The 26811-nt window shown below is 43.1% G+C and overlaps 1 protein-coding gene across 4 annotated transcripts in view; it reads right to left on the bottom strand.

Moving 5' to 3' along the window:
• Positions 1-26811, bottom strand: part of SLC67A1 (solute carrier family 67 member 1) — a 135926-nt gene that overhangs the window by 86801 nt on the left and 22314 nt on the right. The window contains exons 2-6 of one of the 4 annotated variants that reach the window (XM_075129331.1): positions 19460-19542; positions 16498-16711; positions 12190-12287; positions 9779-9924; positions 6323-6455 (exon numbers count right to left, since the gene is read on the bottom strand). In XM_075129331.1, the coding sequence (XP_074985432.1) occupies positions 6323-6455; positions 9779-9924; positions 12190-12287; positions 16498-16711; positions 19460-19494 (626 nt within the window). In that variant the 5' untranslated portion in view covers positions 19495-19542. Of the gene's footprint in view, positions 1-6322; positions 6456-9778; positions 9925-12189; positions 12288-16497; positions 17157-19459; positions 19543-26811 lie in introns of those variants that run through there. The other 3 variants (XM_075129333.1, XM_075129334.1, XM_075129332.1) reach the window with 3 other exon arrangements.

Genomic DNA, 26811 nt, shown 5'->3' with positions numbered 1-26811 from the left:
TTAGGGGACATTTTCAAACCAGGGCTGACAGTGCTGAATGAAAAGCATCGTAGATATGAAAACTTCTTTTGACAAACAGACAAAAAGTGGCATTGAAGCACAAGATGGAAAGGTGTTTGTATAGTAAGTGCTGGGAGCCACACAAGTATCTAGTTAAATAAGTCCAGCAATGTCCCCAGATACACACTTGCAATGACATGAAAACAATGGGCTGAGAGATACCCAAAGGAAAATGAAAAACCCACAATCCTGCCAATTTCCCCTAAAGGAAGGTTCCATCCAAATTTGGCATTCTGTTTATATAAGTGCACATGACCTACAGTCATGATTAAAGCAGACAATCTATGACAATTTTTGCTTTTTGGCAATTAATGCTTGTGAAAAGACAAACTGACCACACTGCGTGAGAAAGTCCACTTATGAGCATGCAAGAGTATCACACATCCATATCCAGTGACAACTATTTGCCCTTTCAGATCCAGACAACCCCTGAATTAGAGGTTTTCCCAATTTTCATTCAATTGAACTGTATAACTGCTGAACAATGGATCATACTAAATCATAGCTTCAAATACGTAGAACTGAATTATAGGCAAAGACCACAAAGAATTAAGAAGTTGAAGGGTTGAAGTTGTAAGGATGCAAAAGCCACAACTGAGGTTCTTTTCAAAGCCATCTAACATAAGAACGGCCATACTGGGTCAGACCCTCCATCTAGCCCAGTATCCTGTCTTCTGACAGTGGCTGTCAGATGCTTCAGAGTGAACAAACAGAACAGGGCAATTACTGAGTGATCCATCCCCTGTTGTCCAGTCCAAGTATCTGGCAGTCAGAGGCTTAGGGACATTCAGAGCATGGGGTTGTATCCCTGACCATCTTGGCTAATTCCCATTGATGGACCTATCCTTCATGAACTTATCCAATTCTTTTTTGAGCGCAATTATAATTTTGGCCTTCACAACATCCCCTAGCAATGAGTTCCACTGATTGACTGTGCCATTTAAATGAAATGAATGCTGCCAATATGTAGATACAGAACAGAGATTTTAGCAGCACTTTCACCGTACCATAGAATATCAAACATGATGTTTTCTACTGCTTTGTCATCCTATATATATTATCAAGGTCAAAAGTAATTCATAGTACTGTGCCAACTGCAGACAAATGGAAGCATAACACAAACCAAAGGAAGGTAGACAAAAAATAGGATTTTCAATACCAGAACTGGTCATGGCCCATGTAGAGTATCCAGTCTTTGACACTGGGAAGCATATTAGAGTGCACATTGTTTTGCAGTGCTATACTACTGGGAAAAGATTTTCCTGACTTCGGATGTTGATTATTAAGGGCCTGATCCAATGCCGATTGAAATCAGTGGCCATCCTTCCACTGGCTTCAGTGAGAATTTAATCAGCCCCTCAGTGTTCTGAAGAAAAGGGATTTCTAGCCCTCGTAGTGGATTTAGTGTAACTGTAGATATGGCTCCTACTCAAATCAATGTCAAACCTTTCGTGCATCTTTCTAAGCTATTTGCCTCAGTAATATCCTGAAGAATCACTAAGTTCATGAAAATGGAATTTTTAATTAAATTGCTTAAATGTTTAATTAAGTAAATGGTGCCCAGATTCATCAAAATAAAACCAAACAATATGAACAGAGATTATAACTGTCATGTATGGAACCCAACTACTACAGCATGAGAAGAATGACTGCAGGTCAACAGTGGCATCAAGTGGACAAAGACTTACAATCTACATACCACACAGACTATGCTGACAGCTTGTGCCACACGCTCTCAAAGGAACTGCGGAACCACCTGATCAACATCCTCTACAGCAAACAGGGAAAGATTAAGCATGAGCTCTCAAAAATGGATACTCTCATAAAAAAACAACCTTCCACACAAACTTCCTCGTGGCTGGACTTTACAAAAACTAGACAAGCCATTTACAACACAAACTTTTCTTCTCTACAAAAGAAAAAGGACACTAAAGTATCTAAACTACTATATGCCACAAGGGGCCACAACAATGGTTCCCTTAACCCACCCAGCAATATTGTTAATCTATCCAACTATACTCTTAGCCCAGCAGAAGAATCTGTCCTATCTCGGGGCCTCTCCTTCTGCCCCTCCACCCCCACAAACATGACAGAATTCTGTGGTGACCTAGAATCCTATTTTCGACATCTCCGACTCAAGGAATATTTCCAACACACCTCTGAACAACATACTAACCCACAGAGACCTTCCTACCCCAACACTACAAAAAGAAGGATTCTGGATGGACTCCTCCTGAAGGTTGAAACTACAGACTGGACTTCTACATAGAGTGCTTCCGCCGACGTGCACGGGCTGAAACTGTAGAAAAGCAGCATCACTTGCCCCTTAACCTCAGCCGTGCAGAACACAATGCCATCCACAGCCTCAGAAACAACTCTGACATCATAATCAAAAAGGCTGACAAACGAGGTGCTGTCGTCATCATGAATAGGTCGGAATATGAACAAGAGGCTGCTAGGCAGCTCTCCAACACCACTTTCTACAAGCCATTACCCTCTGATCCCACTGAGGGTTACCAAAAGAAACTACAGCATTTGCTCAAGAAACTCCCTGAAAAAGCACAAGAACAAATCCGCACAGACACACCCCTGGAACCCTGACTAGGGGTATTCTATCTGCTACCCAAGATCCATAAACCTGGAAATCCTGGACGCCCCATCATCTCAGGCATTGGCACCCTGACACCAGGATTGTCTGGCTATGTAGACTCCCTCCTCAGGCCCTACGCTACCAGCACTCCCAGCTATCTTTGAGACACCACTGACTTCCTGAGGAAACTACAATTCATTGGTGATCTTCCTGAAAACACCATCCTAGCCACTATGGATGTAGAAGCCCTCTACACCAACATTCCACACAAAGATGGACTACAAGCCGTCAGGAACAGTATCCCCGATGATGTCACGGCAAACCTGGTGGCTGAACCCCATAACTATTTCACATTTGGGGACAATGTATACCTTCAAATCAGCAGCACTGCTATGGGTACCCACATGGCCCCACAGTATGCCAACATGTTTATGGCTGACTTAGAACAACGCTTCCTCAGCTCTCGTCCCCTAACACCCCTACTCACACTACATTGATGACATCTTCATCATCTGGACCCATGGAAAAGAAGCCCTTGAGGAATTCCACCATGATTTCAACAATTTCCATCCCACCATCAACCTCAGCGTGGACCAGTCCACACAACAGATCCACTTCCTGGACACTATGGTGCTAATAAGCGATGGTCACATAAACACCACCCTATACCGGAAACCTACTGACCTCTATGCCTACCTACGTGCCTCCAGCTTTCATCCAGACCACACCACATGATCCATTCTCTACAGCCAAGCTCTAGGATACAACTGCATTTGCTCCAACCCCTCAGACAGAGAAAAACACCTACAAGATCTCTATCAAGTGTTCTTACAACTACAATACCCACCTGCTGAAGTGAAGAAACAGATTGACAGAGCCAGAAGAGTACCCAGAAGTCACCTACTACAGGACAGGCCCAACAAAGAAAATAACAGAACGCCACTAGCCATCACCTTCAGCCCCCAACTAGTGCATCATCAAGGATCTACAGCCTATCCTGAAGGATGATCCATCACTCTCACAGATCTTGGGAGACTGGCCAGTCCTTGCTTACAGACAGCCCCCCAACCTGAAGCAAATATTCACCAGCAATCACACACCACACAACAGAACCACTAACCCAGGAACCTATCCTTGCAACAAAGCCCGTTGCCAACTGTGTCCACATATCTATTCAGGGGACACCATTATAGGGCCTAATCACATCAGCCACACTATCAGAGGCTCGTTCACCTGCACATCCACCAATGTGATATATGCCATCATGTGCCAGCAATGCCCCTCTGCCATGTACATTGGTCAAACTGGACAGTCTCTACGTAAAAGAATAAATGGACACAAATCAGACGTCAAGAATTATAACATTCAAAAACCAGTTGGAGAACACTTCAATCTCTTTGGTCACTCGATTACAGACCTAAAAGTTGCAATTCTTCAACAAAAAAACTTCAAAAACAGACTCCAATGAGAGACTGCTGAATTGGAATTAATTTGCAAACTGGATACAAGTAACTTAGGCTTGAATAGAAACTGGGAGTGGATGCGTCATTACACAAAATAAAACCATTTCCCCATGTTTATTCCCCCGCCCACCCCCCACTGTTCCTTAGACGTTCTTGTCAACTGCTGGAAATGGCCCACCTTGATTATCACGACAAAAAGTCCCCGTTCCCCCCCGCTCTCCTGCTGGTAATAGCTCACCTCAAGTGATCTCCTTACAGTATGTATGGTAACACCCATTGTTTCATGTTCTCTGTGTATATAAATCTCCCCACTGAATTTTCCCCTGAATGCATCCGATGCAGTGAGCTGTAGCTCACGAAAGCTTATGCTCAAATAAATTTGTTAGTCTCTAAGGTGCCACAAGTCCTCCTTTTCTTTTTGCGAAAGACTTATTAGCAATTTTGATTTCTTCTAGTAACAAGAATTCTCAACTACTGTTAACTCTTTCGCCACATAAAATATTTAAGAATACATGTGGAAGAATCATGGGAACTTGGGTCATTCTGCCTCCTGAGAGAAAGATGAGTCACCTCTCACCTCCCTAGTGCTATCAGACTAGAGCAGTCTGTTCTGTGGAAAAGATCAAGAAGTTGGTTCTTATCTGGGAACTGAACTCACACCACGGGTGCACAGATAATTTGCTCCAGTGAAACAGTGGGAGAAGGGAGGTCTGCCTGTCAACCTCTTTTAACAAAGCATGCTGCGAAGGGTAAGAGTCTGAGGCCTTATCAAATACAGGCCTTTTTCTTTTTTGTGACTGTGGAGGAGGACAATGCTGAGGAAAAACGGTGCTGGCTGCTATACCGGGAGGAGAATGCAAGAATAGGTCCAGAAGGATTTTCCCACTTGGAAGACTATCTAGCTATCTTTGGTACTTATCTGGCTCCCATTATCATATCATTCGAGTACCTCACAATCACTGGTGCACTTAGCCTCACAACACCCCTATGAAACAGGGAGGGACTATGAACCCCATTTTACAGATGCAGGAACTGAGGCCCAGAGAGACTAAGGCCCAGATCTTCAAACATATTTAGGTGCTTAATTCCGAAGGACATGCAGGGATTTATTACAGAAGTGGGTGGGCACGGTTCTGTTGCCTGCGATGTGCTGGAGGTCAGACTAGATGATCATGATGGTCCTGACTGAATGGAGACTATCAAACTTGTTAAAAAAAAAAAATCAAGGTTTTCTATAGCAGCAAGTGTAGACACACTTTTAAAGATGTCTATTGGGTTTACCCGAAGCTCTAGAAGGAGCCCTGGGAACGATCAGACTTGACAAGTTTGGGTTACACTCACTCATCCTTGTTTTGGAGGGGGCAGACTGCCTCATTTGTCGCACTCCCCCTCTCCAGGCCCTCTTAAGCTCTGCTCTCCTCCCTAAGGTCCCACATTACATGAAGCATCCCTCTAAGAATGTTGTGATTTTGTGAGCCTCACCCTGCTTGAGATTTAAAGCTATACCAACACCATTTTTAAATAGCACTTAATACACTGGTAAAGTTGCTCCACAATGCACACAGCCCTCAGTGCTTAGGGAGTTACGGGGTCAAGACAAGAGCCTGGACTAGGATTGCTTGTAGCTTTTAACTAACTTTTTAATAATTGCTGCTTCTAGAGCAACTGAGACATGGATATTAGCCCAGCTTGCAGAAATGGGGATTTACAACTAGGCTTATTTAAAACAAGAAATAGTGACACACAGTGGAACAGATGACAAAAGTGATTGATCCTTGGCCCTTAAGATATTTTGTGCCACCAGGGCTGCACAAAGGGGCTGAGTATTTCCCCAGCACAGGGTTATCCTGGAGTGGTGTAGAGCTGCCAACCCTTCCTGACCCTTGGTACAGGGACCATTGGGCATGGAAAGCATTCTAGGATAGGGAGCAGATTTGGAGTGTACTGCCTTCTGCTGATCCCTGACCAGTGAAATACAGGACCATTCTAGCCAGTGCAAGTTAGAGAAACCCTGTGGCTGCTCTAACTGGTGCCAGGGGCTGATTTGGCCCCAAGATCAGGCAGTGGCAGCTGAAAATTGCACCCAAAGAATAAGGAAAGAGTTATATGTTTGTACATTATCAAATGAGGGGAGAACAAAATACCCCTCAGCAGCTGAATGAATTGTTATAACTGCATGACAGAAGTAAAACACAACTCAACCACTTACCCAAATTTTGTGCTGAGTGTCCCACCCAGAGATGATCCAATGATTACTCCTATTCCAAAGCAAAGTCCAAGCTTCCCTAATGCATCTGCACGCTCAGCATGAGTAGTCAGATCTGTAATGACCATCTGAGCACCTACACAGATATTTGAAGAAACTTAATAAGAAACACTGAACTAAAAGAAACGTATTCTGGTGTCTGAATGATAAATCTATTCCTTGAGGTGACCATGCACAAATGCAAATGACAGAGCTTTCCCAGAGGTCAGGCCTTGTGACACTGAGCCAGATCCTCATGCAATGCCCCACTGAATGGGAACTGACCCCAGGACCTCTTCATCTAAAAGCACAAACTTCTACTATTTGTGCTTAAGGCCTGAGGGCCAGATCAACAAAGAGACTTAGGATATGTCTACACTGCAGTTAAACAGCTGTGGCTGGCCCATGCTGGCTGACTTGGGCTCACAGGCTGTTTAATTGCAGTGTAAAAATTCTGGCTCAGAGCCTGAGCTTTGGGACCCTCCCACATCGCAGGGTCCTAGAGCCCAGACTCCAGCCCAAGCCCGGACATCTACCCTGCAATTAAATAGCCCCACAGCCCGAGTCAGCTGGCATGGGCCAGCCTTGGGTTTTTAATTGTAGTGTAGGCATACCCTTAAGCACTTAAAACCCTTTGTGGATTCAGCCCAGAGTCCAGTAGTCAGGAGAAGGAAGAGACTCAGAACCTCTTATGTGGACCAACTGCTAATGGGGGTGAAGACCTCCGTTGGTTTAAACCAGCTGTGTGTAATCCACATGAACACGGTGTAATCCACATGAACACGTTACCCCCACTGGCGATACTCCATCAGCAACGCAGATTTACACCAGCAGAGCATCTGGCCTGATGGTTTTTACTGGACGCAAATGGCTGGAGCAAAACAGAATGGAATGGTGCAAATGAAAGCCACTGTAATGCAGCTTGCCATGTCTGAGGTACTCACTAATGCTGACGTGCAATTTGCTAGGCCGTGTGTGACCGCATGTTGCTAAAAAATTATTCTGGGACAATTCTTGCTTCGGTGAATGCAGCTGAGACATTTGAAATGGCTGCACTGCAGTGAAGGACATATGCCGTTTATTTTATTGATACGGTTTATTCCATTGGAATGAATTCTGGTCTGCTAAAGAGACACAGCTCTTACCTCTGTCATAAAACCAGGGAATGGAAAAACCCACTCACCCACTGCAAGTTGCAATGAGTGGGGCCAGGGAGCTTTTGACCTCCTGTCTGGGGTAGAGGGGGAGGAGCTGCTCAAGTGCGGCTGTTCCTTTAACAGGAAGGCTGGGAGGGAGCAGAGCAGCTCAGGCATCTAGTTCTTTTTCTAAGAGGGTGTGAGCTGGAGGAGCGATACTTTTAACAGAATTAGTGGTGGGCATGGAGCAAAATAGCCTGTGAGCTGTGGCTCCTTAAAAAGCATGGGGTGGGGGAGGAAATCTAAAAGAATAGGGCCCAGATGGATGAAAATGCTGGGAAGCAGAGAGCTTTACGTCCATTCAGGAAAGCAGCGGAAATGGCAACTGCACAAGGAGAGGTGCTGGGGGTGAATTGGTTTATTGGGGGGAACGAAGATCCATGGCTGGGGTGGGGGGGCATAGTAAAATAGCTTAGAGCTCAAGCAAGTGGATATCAGTGAAACTTTTCAAGCCCAAGTAAAAATAATAAACTATGCTTTGCACTTCTAGAGCACCTTTCATATGAGGGCCTCAGAACACTTCACAGACACGAACAAGTTAAGCTTCATAACACTGTGGTGTGGTGTGGCCAGGTCAGGCCAGGAGGTTAGCATTGTCATCTTCCATTTTACAAATGGGAAAGCTGAAGCACAGAGAGACTAAGTTGTGATGCTGTGTGTACGAAAGATGACCATTTGTATAATTGTTGTTACTACTGTTAGGTTTCAGAGTAACAGCCGTGTTAGTCTGTATTCGCAAAAAGAAAAGGAGTATTTGTGGCACCTTAGAGACTAACCAATTTATTTGAGCATAAGCTTTCGTGATGTATGCATCCGATTAAGTGAGCTGTAGCTCATGAAAGCTTATGCTCAAATAAATTGGTTAGTCTCTAAGGTGCCACAAGTACTCCTTTTCTTTTTACTGTTAGACAATTGCAACAAATCTTGCACAAAGTATGGGGTTAAGGAAAAAGTTATGATTTATTAAGTACGATTATCCTGTTTATATGCATGTATCATCTTTGTATCTAAAGCTATGACTATTGGCTATATATGTGTATCTCCAACATGTGTGTTGTTTCTGGGTGACACTCTCCAAATAGATTTGCATCAGGACTAGACAGCTATGTGTTGATGGGCCATTAAAGACACACAGCTCACAACGGGCCATTGAAGAAATTTATCCTGCCCAGTAAGCCTTTCCAGTGGATGCCTCAGAAAGAATATGGGCAATGGCTGCCCCTGTGAGTCAGCAAAGCATGTAAGGACATATGACCCTGGACTCCATCTTGGGCCAGTAACTTTCTGTGAACTTGGCTGTAGGCTTTGTTTGGGACAGTAAATTTCCATGCACATGGCAAAGGATATAAAAGACCTCTGAGAGACCTCCATGTTGCCTCTTTCCTGCTCTAATTCTCTGGACTGTGGATTTACAACTAAAAAGAGCATCTTGAACTGCCGTCTGAGGACCTTCCAATCTTTTGGACGTTACCAGAGAGACTTTACAAACCAGCAGCCTATTCCATCACGGCTACAAACCTGATATAAGGACTTTGCAATCATTTGTATGTATGTGATCTATTAACCATTTATAACTCTCTTCTTCTATGAATAAATCTTTAATTAGTTTACTGAGAATGTGATATTTGGATAAGATCTGAGATTCAGATTGACCTGGGGATATGTCTTTCATCCTTTGGAATGAGTAAGAACCTCACACATGGTGAAATTCGTTTTCGATAACCTTTCATTATATTAGACTAGGTTGTCTGGACGGGAGCCAAGGACTGGAATGCCTAAAGGGAACTGTGTTTGGCTTCTGGTTAACCAGTGTTGTACTGCAGAAGCTCTTTTGTTACTGGCTTGGAGAACCTAATTATAGAATAAACCACCAGTTTTGAGGATTGTCTGCCCTATTTCTTGCAGTCTGCCCTGAGTGTGGCATTCTCAGTGTGGTCTATCCCAGGCACCCGATCACATAAGTGACTTGCTCTAGCTCACACAGGAAATCAGTGGCAGAGCTGGGAATAGAATTTTGTTGTCAGGCATCCCAACAACCTCCTCTAACCGTTAAACATGGTGCCTCATGTTGTTAAAACCCAACTACTCAGAGACTGATTCTGCAACCCTTATTAGTCCTACTGACTTTAACCTACTCGTGTGAGAAAGAATTGCAGAGTCAGGCTCTACAAATGGATTGGAAAATACAGAGCCCAATATTCGGGTCATCTTATCATGTCATTACCTGGTAGCCCATGCATGAACACGGATGGAATTCTGGACAGGAAGAGAAGTGGGACGCTGGTGGAGATGGACAGTAGCAGAAAGAAGGCAGATCCAGAGAGATACGAAAGAGTTAATGCAGCTCGGGTGCCATACTGGTCAGCAAACCTAGCATATAAATTATGCAGCATTTTAGAAATGGAACTTTTTAGCAATTGTAAATATAGTACATCCAGGCTGGCAATGCTATACTGTCATCCCACCCACCCACATTGATCAGATTTTTCACTTTTGAAAACCTGGCCCCAATCGTGGGTGCTGAGCACTTGAAAATGTGGCCCTGTGAGAAGTATGAAGCTTTGTCTGGACTAGGATTTAGCAGTGTGGTGTTACGCCCTTTCAGATAACATAGTGCCTAATGCAGTCTAAAATTTGGTGCTAGCGTTTTCAGACATGTGCGTTAAAATGTTTTAAACCTAACCACACACACCTTTAAATCCTGGTCTAGACAAAGCCTGAGAGTGCAGGAGAAACAGTTATTGGTGACTAGGCATAAGTCACCACAAGCTAGGTCCTACTAGGCTGTCTGTTTAAAAGATTCAATTAATCTTCATTTTGTTTGGGTTTTCTACTAAGGTTATCAAAAAATTGTGATCTGGCACAAAAATGAGTTATGTTAAACTAAGGAAGCAGAGAATCAAGTAAGGCGTGGCCTAAAAAAAAGACACATTGATTTCACTAAGAGATGATTTTAAACTGATTTACATTAAACCAGTGCAACTTGTGTGTGTAGACAAGCCCTCAGTAAATTTGGGTTTTTGCTGTTTGTAATCCCAGGAGACCAGTTCATGAGATGATCTGGAGTTTTTTTTAAAGAAAAAAAAATCTAGCAGCGTCAGTGCTTGCAACTTCACATTAGTTTTAAGCAAAGTCATCCAGATACAAGGAAAACTGACTCATTCTCATACTCTGAGGTTTGAAAAAAATGCAGTTAGTGGATTTGTTGTGAATCTCTATTTCCTCATTTTTGCATTTTAGCTAAGATATGGCATTCCCCTTTATATATCTGCTTCCCCATTGGGACAAACAGTTCTCACAGTACCACCCTGGGTGAAGTTTCAATCTCAGATTTGCACAGCAAATTTTGCTTTCAGCACAGCTACTTTGATTTACAACAGTTAAGGATCTGATTCTAATTAGACCCCTGTATTTTGTTCCCCTCATCCCTACATGCATCTCTCATTGCTATGAGTAGGTATTCCACCCACAGAGAAAGAACAGAGCTTCAGGACCCGCTGAAGACCCGCTTTTCACAGATCCAGATCAGAATTACTTTCTATACATTTGTACATTTATAGAAAAAAAATCACTTGAATTATGCCACTAACACCACCTCAGATTTGTGGACAAGAAGGAATTCATTTCTGGGCTGTATTGGTAGGGAAACTGACTATTATTATTCATAATAATTATTGCTCTCCTATTAGCACCTGTTAGCCCTACTGTGCTAAGCAAGAAATAGTCCCTGCCCTGGAGAGCTGGTAAAGGAAACAGAGGCTCAGAAAAGCAACCTTCCCAAGGTCACTGAACAGACCAGTGGCAGAGACAGGAATGTAACCCAAGTCGCCTGCATCCCTGTCCAATGCCCTACCCACTGGACTACTCTGCCTCTCCTTTTGTGCATCTCTGAACAGGGATAATCTATTATCTGCTGTATATTCTCCATATCTATTAGGTTTTTCAAGGCCATCTCCTCTTCTATTTGGAGCAGGAGTACGTATCCCATATCAGCAATTTCCTGCAACTGCTCAGAGGCAGAAACACAGGAGATCCTCAAGTCTTTCCCCTGCCTTCCTTTTGCTAGGGCTGTTCAAACTGTAAATATAGAGTCCTCCTGATTCTAAGCTCACTGATACCAGTGTAAATCAGGAGCAACTGCACTGAAGTCATTTGCTGTGACATAGTGCAATGCCGGTATAAATAAGATCCGAATCAGGCACAGAAATTCTATGATTTCCACTAGAACTATTTATTAATAACATTGGTTAATAACGAAAAAAAAAAAAAGGCCAAGTTACACTCATCTTCTGGGTTTCCCAGTCCTGCCAATGTTTGTAAAGTTGCTTATATGCGTAAATGATTGCAGGATTAAGGCATTAGATTGCAAGCTCTGCAAAACTAAATGTTTTGGCTAAGCACACTGTCTGGATCCAAATAATCAAATTTAGAGAAATAACTAATACAAAAGCCATTTATATGTTACAATAGTTTTAATTAATATTTATTTCTCTGTAGCCTGTTTAGTAAATCCAAATAGCTTCTTAAAATATTTCCCAAGATTCAGAATGAGGAATGAAGTAGATTTATTTAAAAAAATAAATAACTCTGATCTTCCCCAGGAATGGAAGGTTCACAAGATTGGTTCCTATTTACCTTCCAAAAATAGGACCTCCCAGAAGTTGCAGAACGCCAAAGGTTGTCTGGAGGTAGCCAAATCCAACTGAATCCAATCCCAGGCTCTTTGCCAAGTACTAAATAAAGCGGAGAAAAAGTGAAGTATGTTACATTTCTGAATGTTAAAGAGCTTAGTAAGTACAGGACTACTATAGTAATAAGTGAGCATGTGCATCCGTTCAAAATAAAAATCACATTGCTTGCCCACAGATACAATATAGCATGAGGAATATAAAGGTTATTTGATAAAAATCAAAAGTCTCTGGCCCAGATCATCAGCCAGCGTACATCAACAGGGCTCCACTGAAGTCACCAATTTACATCAGCTGTGGACCTGGCTCTCTATTTTTACACTATTGCATGCAGTGTTGCTGTAGCTGAGTCGGGCCCAGGATATTAGAGAGATAAGGTGAGTGAGGTGATATCTTTATTGGACCAACTTCTGTTGGGGAGAGAGAGAAGCTTTTGAGCTACACAGAGCTCTTCTTCAGGTCTGGGAAAGCTACTCAGAGTGTGACAGCTAAATACATGATCCAACAGATAGTTTAGCGCAGGGGTTCTCAAACTGGGGGTCATGAGGTTATTACGGGTAGGGGGTTGTGAGCTGTCAGCCTCCACCCCAAACCCTGCTTTGCCTCCAGCATTTATAATGGTGTTAAATATATAAAAAGTGTTTTTAATTTATAAGGGGGGGCACACTCAGAGGCTTGCTATGTGAAAGGGGTCACCACTACAAAAGTTTGAGAACCACTGGTTTAGCATAAGTAGCGAGCACATATTTTAATGGACCATTCAAGGTGAAGTGGCCGGTTAACATCCCTATAGTCACAGGACAAAAAGGGAGAGGGGATCAGTTGTTGTAATAAGCCATAAATCCAGTGCCTGTATTAAGATCATGATTTTTAGTGTCTAGCACAGAGTTATACATTTAAGCTCCCAGTGTTGTGCAAGGTTTCCTTTGAGGATGAGGATGTTCCCCCATGGCGGATATGGGTGTTTTTGTCTTTTATCATTTTTCAGTGTGTAGTGATTGCCTGGTTTCACGCACATTGCTGTAAAAAGCCACAAATGAAGTGCACCCAGTGCACTAAATGCCCCAATAATAACGATCTGTAACCCACAAACTCCCTTGACTACAGGGGCGTTAACGGGTCACTTCACCTTGAATTGTCCCTTGAAATATGTGTTAACGACTTATGCTAAACAATCTGTTCGGCTTGTTTCAGAGTAGCAGCTGTGTTAGTTTGTATCCGCAAAAAGAAAAGGAGTACTTGTGGCACCTTAGAGACTAACAAATTTATTTGAGCATAAGCTTTCATGAGCTACATCCAATGAAGTGAGCTGTAGCTCACAAAAGCTTATGCTCAAATAAATTTGTTAGTCTCTAAGGTGCCACAAATACTCCTTTTCTTTTTGTTCAGCTTGTATTTAGCTGTAAGAAAAGGAGTACTTGTGGCACCTTAGAGACTAACCAATTTATTTGAGCATGAGCTTTCGTGAGCTACAGCTCACTTCATCGGATGCATACCGTGGAAACTGCAGCAGACTTTATATATACACAGAGAATATGAAACAATACCTCCTCCCACCCCACTGTCCTGCTGGTAATTGCTTATCTAAAGTGATCATCAGGTGGGCCATTTCCAGCACAAATCCAGGAGGGTGAGAAAACCTGGATTTGTGCTGGAAATGGCCCACCTGATGATCACTTTAGATAAGCTATTACCAGCAGGACAGTGGGGTGGGAGGAGGTATTGTTTCATATTCTCTGTGTATATATAAAGTCTGCTGCAGTTTCCACGGTATGCATCCGATGAAGTGAGCTGTAGCTCACGAAAGCTCATGCTCAAATAAATTGGTTAGTCTCTAAGGTGCCACAAGTACTCCTTTTCTTTTTGCGAATACAGACTAACACGGCTGTTACTCTGAAACCTTGTATTTAGCTGTGACACTGTTGAGTACCTTTCCCAGACCTGCAGAAGAGTTCTGTGTAGCTGGAAAGCTTGTCTCTCTCACCAACAGATGTTGGTCCAATAAAAAAAATATTACCTCACCCACCTTGTCTCTCTGTTTTCACACTGGCATTTTGAGGCAGACAAGGAAGTTCTTAACAACTCAGCTAATGCTGAAGGGGATGATTTAACTTTACCCCTCGTTTGCCTTTGGATATGAAGTGCACATCACTCTGAGCACCACACAGGAGGATCTTGTGGATCACGTCATCATGACACCCTATTTAATCAAGCAAGCTGCATTAACAGCAAATATCACATAAACAAAATGGCATCTGTACTACCAGTCCCCTCCACATCCCAAAGCTGGAAGCACCCTAAAAAACCTTGTGCCCAAGGGACAGATGCCTCAGACTCAGGCTTTTGCTTTGTAATGTTTAATGCAAAAGTAACATTTTGAAGCTTCCAAAGCACTTAATACCACCTGTGCACAGAGTCACCAGCCCTATAAATCTGACACTTTCACTACCACTAAATACACTAAACACATTTTGTAAATGAGAGAGCCACCTTGCATTGCCATATGGCATATCCTGGGACTGTTCATGCTGTGATACTGTGCACTGCATAAAATTAATTTGCCTAAAAATGTACATATGTAGAAAATCACTCAAACTACAGCAAACAGCTTCTTTCTTGTAGCCCAGCCTATACACTTGTAGCCAGCCAACACTTAATACTCCAGTGTGAGTTCACCATCCTTGGGTATTTAGAGGGACATTATAAATGCAAGACATTTTACTGTCTGGACAGTTTTACACACTATTTATTACAACCAGTATTTGAGAATACTGCCGCTGAAAGAGTAAAGCAAATAATATATCTAGCACAGGTATTTCTGTGGGTTTAATCTTTGTATTGGAGAGAGCTTGGTGAATAGTCAGAATTCCTTCTGTGTGGAAAGTTAGTTTTACTTAGTCTCATAGCCCAGCGTGATTACATCAGTCACCCACAGACAAGCACTAAGAGACCATGCAACAGAGCAGCCACTGTTGGATTGGTTTATGAAAGGGGGGCACAGAGTGCACTGTCTCTGGAGACACAGAGATGGGAGAGAGCTCTCATAGCAGGCGAGAGAAGAAAAATGAGGAAAAGAAAAATAAGAGGAAGAGCTCAGAGCTGTGAGTGGAGTGGGAACTACATTTTTACTTGATAATATCCTTTTAAAATGACCTGCAACTTGATTACCGCAGCATCCTCCAGTCTGGCTTTGGCATCTGCAACTCTGTGCCCTCTAGGCCATTGAAATTGCTGCTACAGAGATCATCTTCTTGACTCATTGTTCTGATCACACCAACACCACTTTTGAGACCCACCCTTGACTCCGCCTCCTGGACTGCATCAAACACAGATTTCTTGGCCTTCCATGCAGACACCTTCACAATTCAGCCCTGCCATAACTAATCCGTCCTATTGTCTTAATGCAACCTCCATCCCCACCTCTACTTGGACAACAGGGCCAGTTGCAATCTTCCACAAACACTTTTGCTCTCTCTACCACAAAGCCTCTTACATGTGGGGAAAGTGCCCTGTCAAAATCTGTAAAGCCACTATTTTATCAACCTTCAAATCCCTCCTTAAAATTCACCTCTTGCATGGTGTCTACAGAAAGCTGCCACCCGAGAACCACTAGACAAGTGGCGTGTTGTGATTACAGGCTCCTGATTGGCTTATTACACATACATACTGTGCACAAAGCAGTCTATGCTAATATATTCTATTATTGTTACCCTATGCTCCCTCCCCATGCCTGCTTGTTAGTTCACCTACCTACTACAGCTTGTGTTTTAGATTATAACTCTTTGGAGCAGGGACTGCACTTTGTGTTTGCACAGGGCCCAGCATAATGCAGCACACGTCCGGCAGAGGCCTCTAGCCACTACTGCAATATAAAAAATAATCATCTGCCTGCCGTGCTTAATTGGTAATGAAAGAAGTGCCAGGGCTCAAGCAATTTCATAACTGACACGGCAAGCCCAAAGGTCCCGGGGATATGAACTGCCAAGCCTCGACGTGCTGGGGCTCAGCCTGATAAGCCCTGGTACAAATTAAGTACTGTCTGTCTGTCATTAGTTATGTGCATCTATTCACCGAATGTACATGGAGTGCCATGTGAAAGGCCAATACACTCACTTACATCTGACTTTCTAGTCAGATCTAAACTTTCTCCCCTCTTTCCTGGTAGAAAGTCTCCTCTAATGTTGTTGAAAAACTGAATAGTCTGTGTTGAAAGAAAGTGGTCTGGTCTATTAAAGTAGACTCAAATGGTACTCACTGGAATGATCCCAATCTGCATGAACAAGCAGGTTAGGTCCATGGCTGTGATCAGATAAGTGAGCCGGATCACTTGCTGCTTTTGGATCATATTTTCTGGCTTGTTCTGGTCCTGCAAGATCACTCTCTTGAATATCAGTTTCTGTTTCTCTCCTCCAGAGCTGGCCCCTTCATTCATGCACACTGCCCAGGCTGAAATGTAACCTGAAAGGGAACTTTTAGCTAGGCACATAAGCTCATTTACATGCAAGGTGCAAAAGTCACATTTGCAATTTGAGGCTTAAGGGCGTGAAAGCTGCTGAGTCACTGTGTTTTGCTGAGTCTTTTTCTTTTATTTCGTTTTTACAAATGGAGACCTTCTGTGTTATCTTTGATCCCGACATTAGAGTGGACCACTTTAATGACAAGGAATCTCATTCATGTTTCTTGTTCTCGACTTAACCATTGGATTAAACAGAACTGTTGTAGTGTTAAAGAAGAAGGCCATTTTTAGAATCCCAGCACAGCTGCAGTTGAACTCAGTACCAAAGGGCTAAAATTATAGAGCACAACAGTCCCTCACTTTGTAATTGTTACTGCGTCAACACCTTAAGGGTATGTTGCAGGGGTGGCAAACTACAGCCCGTGGGCCAGATCTGGCCCGTCAGGGCTTTGGATCTGGCCCATGGGATTGCCGCCTCCGTGGTGCCATGGGCCCCGCGCCACTCCCGGAAGCAGCCGACACCACATCCCTGCAGCCCCTGGAAGGGGGAGGGGGCAGAGGGCTCCGTGCGCTGCCCTTGCCTGTGGGTACCTCCCCCTGCAGCTCCCATTGGCTGGGAACAGGGAACCGTGGCCAATGGGAGCTTTGGGGGAGGTACTCACAGGCGAGGGCAGCACACAGAGCCCTCTGCCCTCCCTCCTCCAGGGGCCGCAGGGACATGGTGCTGGCCGCTTCCGGGAGTGGCGTGGGGCCAGGGCAGGCAGGCAGGGAGCCTGCCCTGGCCCCGGTGCGCGCCACTGCCACCCTGGAGCCGCTCCAGGTAAGCAGCGTCGGGCCAGAACCCGCACCCTGAACCCTTCCTGCACCCCAACCCCCTGCCGCACCCCTCCTGCGCCTCAACCCCCTGCCCTGAGCCCCCCTGTGCACTCCTCCCTGCACCCCTGTCCTGAGCCCCCTCCCGCACTCCGAACTCCTTCCTGCACCCAACCCCCTTCCCTGAGCCCCCTCGTACATCCCGCACCCCTCCTCTGCCCCACCCCTTGCCCTGAGCCCCTTCCTGCACCCCACACCCCAACCCCCTGCCCCAGCCCTACATTCATGGCCCTGCATGCAATTTCCCCAACCAGATGTGGCCCTCGGGCCAAAAAGCTTGCCCACCCCTGGTATGTTGAGTCACCACTTTTTTTCAGCTGACTGTTTTGGCTTCTCTAAGTGCTGCCTTTTTAAAAAACAAAAAATGGCAAGCCAAAATAAACATGATTAGTATTGATTTTAAAAAGTGGAAAATGAAACATGATGTGGAATCACATTCAAGCCCTGAGTCTTTGTGCTACTTTTAATGGATCTGTGCAGACACTGGACCAAGCCCTGCTCTCTCACTCATAGACATGGAAGGTAATCTGCAGCTACACCTAAAGCAGAACTGGACCCTAGGGCTCTAAAAGGGAACGTAAAGGGCAACCTGTGATCTTGAGGGAAGACAGAGAGCCAACAACTCAGAGCTTTGACTCCAATGAGAAAGTGCATTTACTCCATGCTTTTAAGGTTTCAAATGGCTGATCAGGTACTCTCTTATTAACTTAGTCATGGCTGTGCCCATTTATGGTAGTTAGTAGATTGACATATGCCATGTGTGCTTGTTATTATTTAATATTTAGATTACCATGGGGTCCAGAGGCCCAGATTTGGGATCAGTGATGTATTCATAAATGTTAAGGCCAGAAGGGATCACTGTGATCTACTAGTCCAGCCTTAATGCGGGGTGCAGCCCTCCGGTGGGGCATAAAGGACTGGCTGAAGGAGCCAGGTGGATGTCACGTAGATTGAGATGAGGACTAACAACACATGAGGAGATTGCAAGGCAGGTAATGGTTTCATTTTCCTGAATGGTGGTTCAAGTTTTCCAAAGTTTAAGAAACACTGGTCTAGTCTGACCTTCTACAGAACAGAGGCCATAAAACTTCAGCTGGTGATCCTGCAGCAAGCCAGGACCCCGCTGTGGTAGGAGCTGCACAAACACACAGCCTGCAAACACTCACATGTGACTTCACTGACACCGAAGTCAGTGAAACTAGTCCAGGATTGCCAACCCCAAGTGTTCAAAATTCACCCGTCAGGTCCCCAAAAGCCCAGAAGATTGGCTTTAAAAAAATCGCATAATTTTAAAAACAATAAGATTTTGGCCTCTTTTTATTTACCTGTTGATTTCTGAACCTGTAGGGTCACACTTTATAGCTTTTTTCCTGCAATAAAGGCTGGAAATTGACCTCATTTACCTGACTCCAGGAGCTGAGGCTCTAAGAAAAATACCAAATTTTGCAAGACTCATGATAAACGGTGACAATGGCACATCTGTAAAATGACCTGTGTGTGTTTGCAGGGTTGGCTCCATAGAGGGTGTCATGGTTCTTGTAACTGTTGGGGAGGCAGATTGTAAACACTTTGGAGCAGGGACCATTCTTTTGTATTTGTACAGAGCCTCGCACAATGGGGCCCTGGCCCATGACAGGGGTCTTAGCCAACACTACCACAATACAAATAAATAGGGAGGTTTCATGTTACAGGGGGAGGTGTTACCATAGTCAGAGAGTTCAGAGCAACACCATATTTTGCCAAATAAGCTGCAGCATGAAGAGCTGAAAGCAACACAGAGAAGAGACATGGTTATTGACTCTGATATTGTAAACGCCGTGCTCAAGTAGAGTCAAACCCCTATACAACCAGGGTCACATTTGTCACAGAAGAAGAGGAAATTACTTACAGGCTGACAGTTTTGTGGAAGATTGGTGCTAACATTCAACTCATCTGAGCATGAAAGAATTGGTTCTTCAGCAGCTGAATTTCCTGGAAGAGAGCAGCAAACAGCGTAAAACAAACTTCCTGGTTGAGAGTATAATGGGACAGGGGACTGTGAACAAATTATAATACTCAATATACGAGTAAAATTAACAACAAAAGTCTGTCTTAGAGATTTTGAGACCATCAGAAATCCAGTCCAGACAAAGAACATGTAATTACTTACTGCTGACAGGAAAAGCTGCCGATCTGCACTTAAAAATCTTCAGTGAGTTGATTGATCAGCATGTCTAAATTGGAGCTGAAAACAGTCTATGTAAAGGCTACCAAAGAAATTTGGTCACACACCCCACTACTCCTCCCACAGCTGTGCTCCATACTGCACTGCCAAAAGGAGTCTGTATGCAGTCTCCCTATGTGCACTTTGGATTGACCTGATGTTTACTGGCACTAAGAAAGGAACTGAGATGAGAGGCCAGTTTTCGCGTCTAGCCTGTAGATCAAGGTACCGAAGGGACAAGACTCTGAAGAGGTTACACCTAAAGTTAAGCTCTGAGGCCAAGATTTTCAATATTCAAAACTGCTAATTTTGGATGAGTCAATGAATTGAGGAGCAAGCCGCTCTGTCTGGCTTGTTCCTCTTTGAAGTCAGAGTAAGTTACAATGCAAAATGCATCAAAAGCTACTGCTTATCAGTATGATTTCACACCTCCGCTAGGAGGCCCTGTGGGTTCAGCTTTTTGAGAGGTATCAGAATGGCCTCAGTTCCATGGGATCTTCATGGATATCTCCCACAGATCTCCAGATAATGCAGCTCATTGCGATCATTCCCACTTTACCAATGTGAAGCCTCCAGCCCCACAAGGAGGCATGACTAGATGGTCCATGTTCTCTTTCCACCCAGCTTTACAAGGGAAGGGAGCATCCTGCCCTGTAGAAGCCCTTGAGGAATTCCACCATGATTTCAACAATTTCCATCCCACCATCAACCTCAGCGTGGACCAGTCCACACAACAGATCCACTTCCTGGATACTACAGTGCTAATAAGCGATGGTCACATAAACACCACCCTATACCAGAAACCTACTGACCGCTATGCCTACCTACCTGCCTCCAGCTTTCATCCAGATCACACCACACGATCCATTCTCTATAGCCAAGCTCTATGATACAACCGCATTTGCTCCAACCCCTCAGACAGAGACAAACACCTACAAGATCTCTATCAAGCATTCTTACAACTACAATACCCACCTGCTGAAGTGAAGAAACAGATTGACAGAGCCAGAAGGGTACCCAGAAGTCACCTACTACAGGACAGCCCCAACAAAGAAAATACCAGAACGCCACTAGCCATCACCTTCAGCCCCCAACTAAAACCTCTCCAACGCATCATCAAGGATCTACAACCTATCCTGAAGGACGATCCATCACTCTCACAGATCTTGGGAGACAGACCAGTCCTTGCTTACAGACAGCCCCCCAACCTGAAGCAAATACTCACCAGCAACCACACACCACACAACAGAACCACTAACCCAGGAACCCATCCTTGCAACAAAGCCTGTTGCCAACTGTGTCCACATATCTATTCAGGGGACACCATCATATGGCCTAATCACATCAGAAATAGCCCGACTTGATTATGTAAAGAGTTGTCACTTTGGATGGGCTAGCACCAGCAGGAGAGTGAATTTGTGTGGGGGGGTGGAGGGTGAGAAAACCTGGATTTGTGCTGGAAATGGCCCACCTGTTGATCACTTTAGATAAGCTATTACCAGCAGGACAGTGGGGTGGGAGGAGGTATTGTTTCATGATTTCTGTGTGTATATAAAGTCTGCTGCAGTTTCCACGGTAAACATCTGATGAAGTGAGCTGTGGCTCACGAAAGCTCATGCTCAAATAAATTGGTTAGTCTCTAAGGTGCCACAAGTACTCCTTTTCTTTTTGCGAATACAGACTAACACGGCTGTTCCTCTGAAAACTATCAGAGGCTCGTTCATCTGCACATCTACCAATGTGGATATATGCCATCATGTGCCAGCAATGCCCCTCTGCCATGTACATTGGCCAAACTGGACAGTCTCTACGTAAAAGAATAAATGGACACAAATCAGACGTCAAGAATTATAACATTCAAAAACCAGTTGGAGAACACTTCAATCTCTTTGGTCACTTGATTACAGACCTAAAAGTTGCAATTCTTCAACAAAAATCTTCAAAAACAGACTCCAACGAGAGATTGCTGAATTGGAATTAATTTGCAAACTGGATACAATTAACTTAGGCTTGAATAAAGACTGGGAGTGGATGGGTTATTACACAAAGTAAAACTATTTCCCCATGTTTATTCCCCCCCTCCACCTCCGACTGTTCCTCAGATGTTCTTGTCAACTGCTGGAAATGGCCCACCTTGATTATCACTACAAAAGGTTTTCTCCCCCCTCCTCCCTCCCCGTCCCGCTCTCCTGCTGGTAATAGCTCACCTTACCTGATCACTCTTGTTACAGTGTGTATGGCAACACCCATGGTTTCATGTTCTCTGTGTATATAAATCTCCCCACTGTATTTTCCACTGAATGCATCCGATGAAGTGAGCTGTAGCTCACGAAAGCTTATGCTCAAATAAATTTGTTAGTCTCTAAAGTGCCACAAGTCCTCCTTTTCTTTTTTCCTAGAACACTGTCAGTAGATGGAGCACTTCACCCAGGTAGTAAATGACAAATAGGGAGATGGCAGAGATAATAATCCTACACTTCCTTAATGGAGAAGGCCCTGAGCACCATGCCAGTTAAACAAGCACACCCAGCTCTTATTGAAGTGCAACAGGGGCTGTACCCACACAACTGATAGGATGACACAAGTCCCAGGATCTTTACATTCAGAGTTCTATGTAGCTTCCCTCATGTTTGCTCTCTCCTATCCTCTCATTCACAGCCTAGCCCTAGACAGTCTTATTTAGGGTTCAGCAAAATCAGTTTTTGCTGAAAACAGAGAAGGAGGAAAGAGGCGTGGGGAAAGGAAGGAGCAGATCTTGGGGTAGAGATGTGGGGTTGAGAGACAAAGAGGCTTAAAGAACTGGCGGAGAGTCTGGTGCATGAAGTTAAGCCTTTGCTGAATCAATTTGAGGCTGAACCTTCCTGCTTTTACTTATTCCCACTCTGCACTTTTTCACAGTGGCTACACACAGAGTGGCAGATTAATTTTCTGATTTCAAACCAGCTCTGTTGATCTTTAAAGGTCTGATCTAAAACCCACTGAAATAAATGGAAAAAGTTCCATGGGCTTTGGATCAGGGCCTAAAGTCTTTTGCTCTGTCTCAGATCTTATCCTTGGGCCTTGCCTCTGTAGGGATGTCACGATGGTACATTGAGTATGTTGGCCCTTATAATGTGGGACTCAGTCTACCTTGGCACCTATCTCAGACCACTTAAAGTATATAAAACTTATCCTTCAAAAAACTTATTTTTTATTAGAGCTGTTAAAAAAAGTGAAAAGCTAATTTTGTTTAAAATGTCACAGTTGTTTTCAATTTAAAGTGGTTCAAATTAACCCCTTTTTAGTTTTATGGGTTCCCTCCCCCAATATTATTTTTAAATGAAAACCACAATTGAATTTTTTTTGTATAAAAAATTTTTTATGATTTTTTGATTTCTGAAAACTAAAACTTTCAATAACCATTTGCATAAACATTAAAAAACAAACGAACAACCAACCCCCTATTTGGGCCTGAATTTTTTCATTGCAATTCTTATTTTTTAAGACTAGGTCATTTTTCAGCAGCAAAAAACAACTAAAATAAAACAAAAAACCCCACAAAATCCCCTCCCCCTACAACTAATTCAAAAATTTTCAACCAGCTCTGGGTTTTATTATGAGTGTGTGCACACACACACGGTATTGCAAGCCATTTTCCTTCCATCCCTTTTTTCTTCAGTATAACCTCACCCCACTTTTGTCTCATGCGGGTGGGTTTTGTTATATTCCCTGACAGACAGTACTTCCATAGTCTAGTTACCCTGAATTATCAGACAGTGCTCCTAGCACCTGGTAGCAGAAAAGTGGCTTGGGGAAAGGCTGCTTTATTATTAACATTGTTATAAGAAGAGCCTGCAGAACTAAAGAAGCCATAGTAGGTGCTGACTGTGGAGGAAAGGTTCCTCTTTCTTCAGCATGGTCAGAGTTGACCCATTCTCATTGATCTTAAGGCCACAAGGGACCATTATGATTATCTAGTCTGACCGACCCCTTGTTATAACACAGGCCATACCAAAAAAAAAAAAAAAAGGGGATGGAGAATCCACCGCTTCCCTTGGTAGTTTGTTCCAACAAGTTTAATCATTCTAGTTAATACAAATTGCAAAAGGAGGTTTCATGGATTACAGTTAACTAAGTACAAGAAAAACTGTTTTTCCACCTGAAGTTTTGGTGGTGAAGCTTTTTGCCCTGATGATGCAAACACACATATGCTTTCCTGTGACTAGCCCTATTGGAGTCAGTAAGTGTTTGCAAGATTGCCTTACATTTCATTAACCTATCCACCTTAACATTTCCAACTTCCTACATACTACATCCTATACATGAATTTTTAAAATGCTACCCCTTTGAAATCAGATGCCCTGCTAATGGGCCACACTGCATGATTACTAACTTGTTTCCAGGGAAAAATTCTTCTTACCAAGCTTGGAATGATGGGTATGCATCATCCAAAACCAGTGCATCTATTGTGCATGCTAACTAAATCCAGTATATAGCTCAAGTCAGCAGAATCTCTGTTATAGTTAACCCAGACTTCCTTACACAGGACAATATTCAAACATCAAAGAATTAATTGTATTAATTTAAAAAGATGAAGTGAGGGAGGGAGATTAAATCAGTTAAACAGTCAGAGACAAAAAAGTCTCAGCATCTCTTTTCCCATTCTCCATATGGCTGTAATCCTGACCCTGGAACTGCTACCTTTCGGTGGAATTTATGGGCAAAAGGCAAACTTCACCATTGGCATTAGAAAGCCCCACTCCACTGAAGTCCAAGTAGCGTGGCACACACTTATGCCAGTGGTGAATTTGGTTCCACAATTTAGCTGAGAGTCAACAGCAGTTTGAGAAAAATATGTTTGGCTGAAACTTACAGAATCAGATGTACCACTGGGCCAAATTCTACTCTTGGTTACCGAGTTGTAAACTTCCACTGAAGCCAATGACACTATAAAATGGAAATCTTGTTAATTAATTCTTTGATCCTTTGTAGTAGTAATGTTAGTGAAGAATTGGCATTGGAGAAGCATAGCAGTTTTATCTGAAAGCACCTTACTAGAGTTAGTAGACTAGATAATTGTTGATAGCATGTGATAACTAATTTGTCACACTTTAAAAAAGATTAGGGCTTTCAAGCGATTAAAAAAATTCATCACATGATTAATCACACTGTTAAACAATAATAGAATACCATTTACAAATGTCAAATTATGTACAAAAAACCTGCATTCAAAAACAAAACAATATAAAACTTTAGAGCCTACAAGTCCACTCAGTCTTACTTCAGCCAATCACTCAAACAAGTTTGGTTACATTTGTAGGAGATAATGCTGCCCACTTCTTGTTTTCAATGTCACCTGAAAATGAGAGCAGATGTTCACATGGCACTGTTGTAACCAGTGTAGCAAGATATTTACGTGCCAGATGTGGTAAATATTCATATGTCCCTTCATGCTTCAACCACCATTCCAGAGGACACGCATCCATGCTGATGAAGGATTCTGCTCAGTAACGATCCAAAGCAGAGTGGACCGATGCATGTTCATTTTCATCATCTGAGTCAGATGCCACCAGCAGAAGGTTGATTTTCTTTTTTGGTGGTTCAGGTTCTGTAGTTTCTGCATCTGAGTGTTGCTCTTCTAAGACTTCTGAAAGCATGCTCCACACGTTGTCCCTTTCAGATTTTGGACAGAACTTTAGATTCTTAAACCTTGGGTCAAGTTCTGTAGCTATCTTTAGAAATCTCACATTGGTACCTTCTTTGCATTTTGTCAAATCTGCAGTGACAGTGTTTATAAATCAAACAACATGTGCTGGGTCATCATCTGAGACTGCTATAACATGAAATATATGGCAGAATGCGGGTAAAACAGAGCAGGTGACATACAATTCTCCCCAGAGGAGTTCAGTCACAAATTTAATTAACACACTATTTTTTTTAACGATCAGCAGCAGCATGGAACCATGTCCTCTAGAATGGTGGCTGAAGGGGCATACGAATGTTTAGCATATCTGGCTAAATACCTTGCAATGCTGGCTACAAAAGTGTCATGCAAACACCTGCTCTCACTTTCAGGTGACACTGAAAATAAGAAGCAGGCAGCAGTATCTCCCGTAAATGTAAACAAACTTATTTGTCTTAGAGATTGGCTGAACAAGAAATAGGACTGAGTGGACTTGTAGGCTCTAAAGTTTTACACTGTTTCGTTTTTGAGTGCAGTTATGTAACAAAAAAAATCTACATTTATAAGTGACACATTCATGATAGAGATTGCACTACAGTACTTGTATGAGATGAATTGAAAAATACTATTTCTTTTGTTTGTCATTTTTACAGTGCAAATATTTGTAATAAAAATAATATAAAGTGAGCACTGTACACTTTGCATTCTGTGTTATAAATGAAATTAATATATTTGAAAATGTAGAAAACATCGAAAATTATTTAAATAAATGGTATTCTATTATTAACAGTGCCATTAATCCATGAATAAATGGACTGCTACAGCAAACGGAAAAGGACTTACTAGTACCGAACAGATACACTCAGAGGGGTGGGATGGGTTGAGAAGGTGAAGGTGGAGGGAAGGAAAAGACAGAAGACAAATCTGTTGTGAATACTACGCGGATTGTGCTGACTGCTATCCCTCATTGTATTCACTGATGAAAGCTATCTGAGATGTGTTTTACAGTGTTGATGAATGACTTGTCTATCTAATGCCGCCTTCCTGATGTTTGTTTACCTGGCAATTGCTGGAAGAACACAAAGAGTGGGAAAGCAAAGCACATCTTCAAAACAAGGGTTTTCACAGCTTAATGACTCTTTTTATTATTCAGGCAGAATTCCCACTGAAGTCTCTTGTGAGAATCAAGGCTTTCTAAAAGAGTGTATTGGGGATATGGGAATCTGTCCACAGCAAAGCTACTGCTTGGAAATCAAATGTTAGCTTAAAAAGGGTTGGTGGGGGGGGGGGGGAAGGTTCTTTAGATTCTTAAATAAATTAATTGTGAGGAATCTGTAAACAGTCTCCTCTGTTCAGCAGTAGATAGCAATTTTTA

Source organism: Caretta caretta, chromosome 6, assembly GCF_965140235.1.
Source record: "Caretta caretta isolate rCarCar2 chromosome 6, rCarCar1.hap1, whole genome shotgun sequence".
Taxonomy (NCBI): Eukaryota; Metazoa; Chordata; order Testudines; family Cheloniidae; genus Caretta; species Caretta caretta.
Note: the sequence above shows the minus strand (reverse complement) of the source record. Positions and strands in the feature narration are given on the sequence as shown.